The sequence below is a fragment of the Seriola lalandi genome, unplaced genomic scaffold, assembly GCF_002814215.2.
Source record: "Seriola lalandi dorsalis isolate HSWRI2012SDOR001 ecotype SW California unplaced genomic scaffold, Sedor1 jcf7180002054591, whole genome shotgun sequence".
Classification (NCBI taxonomy): domain Eukaryota; kingdom Metazoa; phylum Chordata; class Actinopteri; order Carangiformes; family Carangidae; genus Seriola; species Seriola lalandi.
Genome location: NW_019525144.1, coordinates 868,453 through 879,168, shown reverse-complemented (window position 1 = coordinate 879,168; position 10,716 = coordinate 868,453). Strand labels below are relative to the sequence as shown.

At 41.7% G+C, this 10,716-nt stretch overlaps 1 protein-coding gene across 1 annotated transcript in view; it reads right to left on the bottom strand.

Moving 5' to 3' along the window:
- The window catches only part of kitb (KIT proto-oncogene, receptor tyrosine kinase b), a 19,218-nt gene extending 8,502 nt beyond the window's left edge, over nucleotides 1–10,716 (bottom strand). Inside the window, exons 1-9 of the mRNA XM_023419237.2 lie at nucleotides 10,456–10,716; nucleotides 7,282–7,557; nucleotides 6,890–7,174; nucleotides 4,097–4,236; nucleotides 3,465–3,633; nucleotides 2,038–2,227; nucleotides 1,830–1,945; nucleotides 1,481–1,595; nucleotides 359–546 (exon numbers count right to left, since the gene is read on the bottom strand). Coding sequence (XP_023275005.1) covers nucleotides 359–546; nucleotides 1,481–1,595; nucleotides 1,830–1,945; nucleotides 2,038–2,227; nucleotides 3,465–3,633; nucleotides 4,097–4,236; nucleotides 6,890–7,174; nucleotides 7,282–7,557; nucleotides 10,456–10,546 — 1,570 coding nt within the window. The 5' untranslated portion in view covers nucleotides 10,547–10,716. The remainder of the gene's footprint in view (nucleotides 1–358; nucleotides 547–1,480; nucleotides 1,596–1,829; nucleotides 1,946–2,037; nucleotides 2,228–3,464; nucleotides 3,634–4,096; nucleotides 4,237–6,889; nucleotides 7,175–7,281; nucleotides 7,558–10,455) is intronic.

Genomic DNA, 10,716 nt, shown 5'->3' with positions numbered 1-10,716 from the left:
CACACACACACACACACACAGCCACAGCCACAGCCACATCCTCTCCCTCCAGAGTTAAGACAGACAGCTGCAGCAGTGGTGTTTGTTTGTGTGACAAGGATTAGCGAGTCTACACCATATAATCCCAGCCTGCATAGTCAGCATACACTAATCTTATTCAATCTGTACCCAGTCACCACACACCTGGCCTGCGAAGACACGGGGTCAATGGGTTTGTGTGTCTTTGTTTATGTTTACTATGTGTGTATACTGATGCAACGATATTTGTGGTATGGTATGAATGAGATAATATTCACATACGAACCTGTGTGCGCACGCGTGTGTGTGTGTGTGTGTTTGTGATTTTACAGTATCGTACCACTGATGAGGAAAAGTGTGTAGGCCTCTTCCCCCTCCGTACTCGCCACACACTCGAGGGTGTGGTAGTGTGCGTGCTCCTTGCTGATGTTCAGTCGGCTCTCCACCTCACTCTTACCAAACGCAGACTCGGTCACCATGGCGACGTCCGGAGTCTCCAATTGGGTGGCATTTGGCAGGTGTGAGCACCTGTTGAGAGGTTATAAAGGTGCTGAAGGTCTTTGTTTTCCAACACGTTCCTTCATTTGTTTGATAACGGAGCAAGTTCCTGATTACAGCAGAAAATAACAGGAGACAGAAGGAAGATCCTCCCTCTCATTTTTTTTGGTTTTTGGCCTCTCTTGGTGAATTTCTGCTGTTCCTTCCCTTTTTTGTCTTCTCCGTCTCTTCTGTTGTCCAACAATGTCAAAATGCTTTCACTAAGTCTTATCTGGCCAATGGAGTCCCTGGATGCCATTCTTTACATAAAATTATGATCTTGTAATTCTGTCTCTAGACTCTGGGGAAACTGCTCTTCTCCATACGTTTAATGAAGATGCTTCTTATTGATGTGGTCTAAGCGCCAAAGTCTTTTTCTATTGCTACTATCAATAAATACTATTATACACGTCCTGATATGATGATGGTATCTCTTTATTATATTGCTGTCAGATAATATCATAGATTATTGAAATTTAAGACACTTATTAAAGATAAATGTGTAAAGGTTGAGAATAGCCATGGTTGCCATTATGTAATTTTATCAGTTACCTTGAGATCATGAGTTAAATGTCTCAGGATAACAAAGTTGTTTTTCTTGTGATTACAGGATAACTATCTTGAAAAAATAGATACAAGCTACAAATTTATTCTCTTCTTACTACTCTCACCAGATCGACATCTTAGCAATCATTTGTAACCAACTGCTACTTTTTACATAATTACATAACAACATACGAACCGACTCCTGCTGGTGGAAGAGCAAGACAGAGTATTAAAAGTATAAAAGATATCATATCATATCATGGCAATAGCTGTGTATCATCATCTTTCTATCTTATTCTGATGTAAGCAATCTAAAGATATAAACAAAGCAAAATAAACCCTCTTTTCATAAAAGCAGTGTAATATATTTTCGGCATACCTCGTGTGGGGCAGCTCACACAAATACCAGCTGATTTTAGGTACTGGGTAACCTGCAGCGATGCACCGCACCTGTCCGTCAACAGGCCCCTCCCGGGCGATGATAACAGGCTTACCTTGCAGAGGCAAAAGAGAGACACTTATCTAACAAGCTTGTATCAAACTTACTACATGCTCTGGATACTGATGTAAGGTACTTTAGTGTTCATTTTCAAAAACCACAACAGCTGTATTTATATATATATATATACAGTATCAGATGATTGCATGTGTCATCATTTTCTGATGCTCAAACCTTTGGGAAATTGTGTTCTAACTAAACGCATGTGACAACTGTGAGAGTTACTTACTGTTGACGTACACATGGAACGAATGATCGACAGATGCATCCTCATGACTGGCTGAGAACTTATAGATCCCGCCTTCTGAGCCGAGAACCCTCACTAGTCTCAGCTCAGTGATGTATCTGATAAGACAAACATACATTTTGCAGTCCGTGTGTGCACATGCACGTGCACTCACAGTGAATTCCTTTCACACACTGTAAACTTTCTGTACCTGTATTTGCGGCGGTGGATAGTGATGACGTGCTCTGTGGTGTTGAGGAGCCGCTTGTCATTGTAAGACCAAAACAGGGAGTTGAGTGAAGGATAGGCATCTAATTCTACCCTGAGGCTCAGGCTCTCCCCCTCTTTAACATCTGCCTGGACTGGACCGGGACTTCCTAACATGGTGATGAACCCCTGATCTGGAGTAGAGAAATATGCAATGCTAAAGGAAAAGTGTACTCTACCTTTCAGTCCATTTCAGTATAAGCAAATGCAATAGCTAACTACAGTATGTGTCATTAGTTCAGGTTCTATTCAGTACATATTCAGTGTTACATATCCGTTGCAGAAGATATTTTATAGATTTACTGTGATATACCTTCTTGTTTTCCTTCAACAGGTGTAGCCTACTTACATTTTAGTTTCCTACAGTTTCCGCAATGCCTTATGAAAATGTGCCTTCCACCCATTTGTAGATATTAATTGCAGGTAAGAGCAACAAAATGTTGGGATAAAGAAGTCAGAAATGAAAAAAAATCCTGATACTGACAAAAAAAAAAATCACAAAATGTCCCCAAGATACCGTTACCGTTATTTATTCAGGGAGGTTTCACTGAGAGCCAAACCGCCCCTTTAGCAAGTATGCCCTATTCACACAATTACACTGGAAGCAGCCCAGTACAACCGCAGCCGGATCTGCTCCATGTGGGTGTCAAGGGCCAGATTCCTCACCAGTTTGTAACATTTACTATCGAAAACCTTCATGATGACAGTTCATGTAACATTAGACTTGTGAACTTTGCATATTGGGCCTCAACAGCATGACACATATGCAAATCTCACGTCATGTGATGTTACAGTCTGTAAAGAGCAGCCATGGGTGCTCACTCCTTGCTGCTGAGGAAGCAGTTTGTATTGACTCATTTGGTTTATTTTGTCTGTTATATGAACAGAGCATATCCACAGACATGACCAATCGACAAATCAACAACAAATAATCTGAGTATATACAATAAATATACACAGCTTATGGTAGATGTTTTCCTGAGGCATCCACTTATGCAAATTAGAGATCATAACTCTACGAGTCTGGATGTTGTCAGAGCAGCACGCCCAAACATGCAACAGTGCAGCTCTTTGAAAGTAGCTGGATCATGACCAAGAGTTTTTTGTGAATCCCACACATTAAGTCATTGTCAGATACAAATGGCTCACTTTCTTAGATATATAATGAAAGAATGTTGATATAATTGTGATTTTGGATGAGAACATGCAGGTTAATGAGAAATCATTATTACACTGTTGATGTAAACATCACAATTTAATTACCTATCTAATTACATATAAATGACAAAATATAAGGCAAAATAAAACACACACACACACACACACACACACACAAAGACGTGCACATCATAAACCAACTTTAGCACTCACTGCGGATGTCCAGTTGCAGCGTTGTAGAACTGATGCCTCTCTCGTTGTGGGCATAGCAGCGGTATGCACCTGAGTCTGATTGGTTGACAGCTGCGATTAAGAGCGAGGTGGCTCGCTGATAACCACGTGAGCCAGACAGGATGTGTGAGGCCTGAGATTCCTCAGGATGCTGCGGGACATCAGGGGTCAAAGGTGAGCAGTGCACCGGATGTAATACCAGACAGATCAAGTGTTTTGCATGCATCATGCTTTACTTCAGTTTTTCAAATGAGCTTATGCTTTCCTCCCAGTTGTGTTTTAATGTCCAATGGATTAAACCCCCCAAAAATTAACTCTGTTCTTCAAAATTATGTATTTAGAAGTATTTTACCTAAGAAAAATCCATTCGTTGCCTTAAGGGCCAGAAGAAGTCTTAAAACACATGTAATATAACTCACCATGTGTGATATATAATTGTAGAATGAAATATTATTAATAGAAATATTACTACTACTCAGTCTTTTCCATGGTAGCTACAGACCTGAAAAAAAAAGTCTCACAAAAGAGTTTCACATCTAGTCATTCAGCCACCCAGACACAGACACAGAGGACTGGCAGCCCGTTTTGCCAGTCGATCGCTACATCAATCTCACCGCTGTTGAAGGGACGTCCCACTTGAGACTGAAGTCTGGGTTGACATTGGTGGAGCTACAGGTGAGCTCAAACCGCTCTCCTTTCCTCAAGATGATGGTGTCTTTCTGGGACAGTGTGATCACTGGGGGCACCACTGGAACTGGATCAAGAAATGGAAAAATGACATCATCATAACTGTTGAACTTGGTAAGCCCATCTAAACCAGCACACTCATAAAAACGCTTCCATCTTGCTCTTACTATATTTGCTTCCAAGGCATTTGCTCTTTAAAAAGGCCACAGGGACACTTGGGTCACGTAGGTCATGACCTTTGCACTTCTCACGGATTGTTATTTATGAGACTGAAACTATTTTATTGTGTTGTATAGTATTCCTATAATCATTGTATATCACTTTGGATAAAAGTGTGTAGTAAATGTCTTTAATCAAAATGCTGCTGAAACTAAATTTGAAAGCGTAAGAAATAAATAAATGCTATCATAAAATACCCTCAAAAATGTGTGACTTCTGTGTCTTTAATGGCAGGGTATGCAGTAGTGCACAAACACACACTAATGCACATTTATATTCACACGACAATGCACACAAGTACAGTGCTTGCATATGTAGACACTTATACGTACACAAATTGCATGATTAATTCCCACCAATAAATCCCCACTGACGTCACTTCAGTGGCTGTGTTTGACGAAGGCTGCGGTAATTCTATTTACTCCAAACACGGCCTTCATGCACCGTTACCAAGCTTTGTTCAGTATGGGACTCTAATCCCTCTGCTCCTTCCTCCCTCACGTCTCTTTTCTCTGTCCCTCTCTCCATCAGTCAAGAGGACACTACGCCACTACTCCTCCCAGCCTGTCTGTTCGCTGTCTTCCCACTGCAGACCAGACTGAAAATACTGATGCAGTGCAGGGACAAACAGAAACATAATCAGTCTCCACTGACGTCTACTTAAACTGCTTTTATGGTACATTTCACTTCAATATACCTCTAGAGAAAAAGCTATGACCTGAACCTCTTCCAACTTCTGCAATGTAAATTGTTGATAGTTTGATTGCTGTCTGCTGGCTGCCATGATGATAATGATGTCTGATACATTACGGTCTCTAATGTAGACTTTTAGCCCTGCTAGTGGCTCTAGGGATGACGATATCAGTCCGTCTGTAGGTCAGTCAGTCCAGCTCTTGAAATATCTCAACAACTATTTTGTGGAGGACCATGAAACTTTGTACAGACATTCATGGTGCTCAGAGGATGAATCCTCCAAATTTTGTATTACCTCTGGTGCCACCAGAAAGTCAAAATTTGGTTTATGACTTAATACCTGCAAAGCTAACAATATTTAAGTGGTTTCCTCTTTTAAAGGTCCCATGTAATATAAAGTGAGATTTCCATGTCTTTTTTGATTATAAAGCAGGTCTAGGTTCTATATTAATACTGTAAAAGTTTCAAGGCGCTCAGTCCACACAGAAATACAGTTAGTCCGTTTTCTGAGACTGTGCCTTAAAATGAGCTGTCAGGATTTCCATAACTTTGTGATGTCACAACAAAGCAGTCACCACTCTCAGTCATGCCCCAAGCCCAGCCCACCTGGACCCACCACCTGAAATCTGCTATAATTTAATTCGATCACTCAGAAAACAGTCAACCAATCAGAAGAGAGGCTCAGAGCCTCCTCTCTTCTGATTGGCTCACCGACCTGCTGTTACGAGAGTTCCAGAGAGAAGCCTGACAGAGGACGAATATATCTCCTATATCCTATATCTATGGATATGAAAACTTCACCAAAACACAGGAAAGGTGAAATATTGAACCTTTGTACACCTTTATCCCAAAAACCCTGTCAAAAAACTTGGACTGACACTTTATTTTATTTTGGAAACAAACATTGTTTTTCCTTTAATGCAAGAAAACGGTTGGTATCTCCTACATCTTTACCACTGACTGATAATCTGTGGACATGGTTTATCACAGTCCCTCAACATTTTTCACTGTGTGGACTCACAACTGTAGGTTGTATTCTTTGGTTGGATGGCTGTTTCTTGCTTAACCCACTGGCTGGCTTTTGTTTACAGAGCAATTTTAACGTCACTCCCGCCCTTCTTGTGCGTCTTTATGAATCCTGTTTGTATTTAACGGTATGATCTGAGATCTCAGGACTCTTTCCTATTAAATGTCCCACAAGAATGAACTTGGGTAAAGGGCATTCAACTTTATACCTGCTAAACAACAGTGAAAAAAACATCTGCAAACCTACTTCCCATATTATTTTTCATAGCTCCAAACATAAGCAAGTTCTCCATTAATCATGATATTTACACCCCCACCCTGACCGACACGCTGCCCACCAACTGCCTTTGTTTTAAACAAGCAGTCGCAAGGTTATGAACAATTTTACTCTTTACTTAACTGTTTTTCATTTACATTACGGTTCCCAAAGCATTAGCAAAGACTTTACTTTCCCCTGAATAATCACTCAGAGCTAATAGCTGCTTTTAGGCTGAAAAACAAGACTATCCATTGTGACTTCACACTGACCTTGCATATACTGCATACACACCTTACTGGAAAGATGACTGAAGCCTTTCCGTTGCTTATTCCAGCTGCACATACAGCATTCAATCTAGCCCTCGTCTTCCCCGTTTAGCTTAATTATCTCCCAGATGATAAATCTAGTAAAGCTATGCCACACAGAGAGCCACTAAACAGTGGTACAAATTCAGCAACATGAGTTATAGTTTGGAAAACAAAAATATTACAAATCGCCCTTGTCCATCATATCTCTTGCTTACCAAGTCGTACATCCACAGTGTATTGGATAGACGTGACTTTGAGTCCACCAAGCTGCCCCACACATATGTAACAGCCCTCATATTCCTTTCTCACGTTGCTGATGATGACGCCTCGCTGGAGGTTGCTGTGGTAACTCATACTGAAGGGCAAAGGTCGTCCATCACAGGTCTCCAAAGCCAGGTGAGTGACCTCAGGGTCAGTCACAAGACAGGGGATGGTGCAGTTCTCACCTGCACGCACCAAAATGACGTCCACCATGGTGCGCTGGAAGGCATTCTGGGGGTCTGAGGAGGGAGAAAGAGGGAGGGAGATTTGCATTAATAGATGTTATTTGATGGACACACATGTGCATTCACAAGCCGCCCCTCGCTCATCATGACCAACAACCCACCTTTCACGTAAACGTAGATGGAGCTGTGCTCCAGTGTGCTGTTGTTGACACACACATAACGACCCATGTGTAAGGCCTGCACTGATGGCACCTTGACATAAGCCACTCCACCCTCTTCCACCTCTCCCTCCAGCCTGCGAGACCTCTCCCGCTGCCACCTCAAGCTGGATGGGGTGCCAGGTGTTGTGGCATTGTCGTGGCAACGCAGCTCCAGCTTCCCCCTCTTGGGAACCACTATGTGAGGCCCACTGGGCGAGATGACTGGATCGCACCACACTGGAACAGAGCATATGGTTGATTATGGTGGGGCTGGGTGCTATTTCCGAAGGCTGTGATGGGTTAAGTTTGGGTAAAGTTCCAGCGCAGAAGGATAAATCAGTGAACAGAGCAAAAGAGTTGAGTAGTGGAGCTGATTAGACTTTAGTTTGATCTATAAAATGTCAAAATGTACTAAACGCCCAAGATGATGCAATCCTTTTTTAAGCCAACAAACGCTCCAAGGGATATTAACAAGACAAAGAAAAAGCAGCAAAGCCTCACAATAGAGAAGCTGTAACAAAACAGTGTTTGGTATTTATGGTTAAAAAACAACTTACACGATTAATGAACTATCAAAGTTTATTTGAAGATTTTAAATTGCACATTACTTTTCTTTCAAACAACTGATCAATTAATCGACTAATCACTTCAGCTCTACAGAGTATAGGGTAAAACAGAATAGAGTGCCTAATGTTATGGTTAAATAGGATGGTATGATTGGCACAGAGCCCCTTAAGACAGAGTGCTATCTAACCACCATGGCGCAATTGAACAATCAATAATTATGAGCTGTCTACCCGCTGAGTAATCATGCATTAAAGGCCAATAAATCCACTCCCTTAAGATGAGTAAACTAAACTAACACTTTCATTTCAGTTTAACCCCCATCAGACAGCCCCCTACCAAGTTTTTTTTTTTGTTTCCATTTTTTTTTTTGCATTTTTCCACATGATAGGCGCCATTTCAAGAACAGGATCTTCATGTGACTGTTGTGCCTTCAGGCCTGGCAGAGCTGAGAAAGCAGGGAGGAGAACCATGTGGATGCCCCTCTAAAATACCACTGCCTGTGTTTGTGTAGGCTGTAAGCGAATGTTTCATAGCTAATATCTGTAACAATTTGTGTTTTGCAGTTATGGGTATAAGTTTCATTTGAACATTGAGAAGACTCATTAAGCAGGTGGCCTTGGGTTGTGTCATTCCCTGCATTATGGTGATTTTTTATGCAAAAAATGTGTGTCTTTTTCTGCATCAATCTATGGTGTAAATGTCTTTGTTATGTAAAAGACACCAAAAAAATTCAGGCACCAGGTGACAATTCAAAAAATAGTGGAGTAGCTTGTCTGCTGCTATCTTAGCTAGCCAGCAGGCTTTCATAGGTAGGCAACATTACCTTCAGATTAGTTAACAAACTAACAAACAATTCTAAAAGTAAACTCGAAAGTCATTACCTAGTGGTTCACAACTTGCTTGGTTTTGAGACTTTTTGAGGAAAATGTCCTAATATCGGACCTCCTCCTCTTCCTCCTTTTCCCTTCTGGCTATCAACCTGCCTGTGTGTGCATGGCGCCAGAGGAGAGGAGGAGACACTGTTCCACTGCTGACTGAGATCACAGCACTGTATATGTGTGTGTGTGTGTGTGTAAGTATTACTCATGTTGTTTACATGTTTACACAGTCACATCCTGGGGACTTGTCTTCCCTTTGGGGATGAAACACAAGTCCCAATAACATGAATGGGTTTGAAGGTGAAGACATGTTTTAAGGGTAGGGTAAGTATTAGGATTACTCAGGGACTGTAGTGGCTTTGGTTAAGGTTAGAGTAAGTCTGCACTAATGAAGATAAGTCAGTGTCCTCTGAAGTCATGGAGACACTGCTGCATGTCATTGTGTGTGTGCGAGTGCGTGTGTGTGTGTGTGTGTGTGGCAGGGATAATTATGTTTGCAAAAGATTCAGTGATTGTATGAGCTCACAATTAATAGTCATATTTTATGGGTAAAAAAAAGACCCAGTGCTGTCGAAAAAAAGACCCGCCCCTGTCATTGTTGCATTTGTAGCATTGGAGGGTCCAAATGCACATGTTCTAAACACTGACGGGAATGAATCCCCTGCACCCCCCCACCTACACAAGTCTACACCTATGTTTGCAATTGATTCTGAGAGTCATCTGAGTAAGAAAAAGGTTGCACACAAAACCTGACGCTGTTATGACTAAACAAAAAGCTTTCATCATAACAGTCAGAGCTGTTAGATGTCAGAGTGCTGCACGGCTGCAGGGCGTGTTGGTGTTTAAAGATGTGCCTCTTCTTTGTTCCTTCTGCTGGCGAGCTAAGGCGCAAAACCTAATCCCTTTTATTTTGGTGGGATAAATAATTGATGGTCCCACACACACTCACACACACACACACACACACACACACACACACACACACACACACACACACACACACACACACACACACACACACACACACACCTGTTGCCTGCCAAGGAGAGGGCAAACCAAAGGCATCTCCCGCTGTACCTCGAAACACAGTTATGCAAATGAGCCTTGATATGATCAGTAAACTTGAGCTGTCAGGTTGAGCGGACTGCACCGTTACACACCACTTCACCACGTTCCCACAAACTGCGTGGAGACTGTATTTATATGCTCCTCAGTAGAAATATGAAGCTGTGAGAAGCTACACTAAACATGCGCAAAGATACGAGCTGTTTTTCTCGGCTGTTTTCCACCACAATTTTGCTCTAATTAATGGCGGAAAGACTTTAAATAGTGTCACTGGAAAAAACATGGAAGTATAGGCTAATTTGGAGACATGACAACAACTCCTGTCATCTAAAAACACAGACTCCAACACAAAAGCGACAAAATGTGGAAATATACGGTAGATTTTGTAATAATAACAGATGTGATAAACACACACACAATACTACAATCATAATAAACTCTCTACTAAAGGCATGGTCTGCTTTCATGGATCTAAGAATATGATAGCAGTAAAATACAACAATATGAAACTGTTGTGAGGTAGAGATAAAGTCATTATTGAGAACACGGACACACCACGAGTCACTTAGAGCAATGCTGGAGCAACATCACCATGATTTCTGAAAGGTTGGAGTGCTTTTCTTACCTGTTAGTGGCAGCAAAAGAAAATGTGAGGCAAAAACAACCCAGTGGCACCTCATGATTAGGCGGTTTCGAAGCCTTTTACACTGCTCCATGCGTTTCAACTGCAAGAATAATCATCCTGTGTTTTACCCCAAACAAAAAAAAAACAAACAAAAAAAAATACACCGGACCCCAAGATCCCATCCACCGTAATACAGAGCAGGTCCCGCCACCGTGATGACCGCACAGCACAATGATCATTTGCACTGCGACTCCCCCTGAT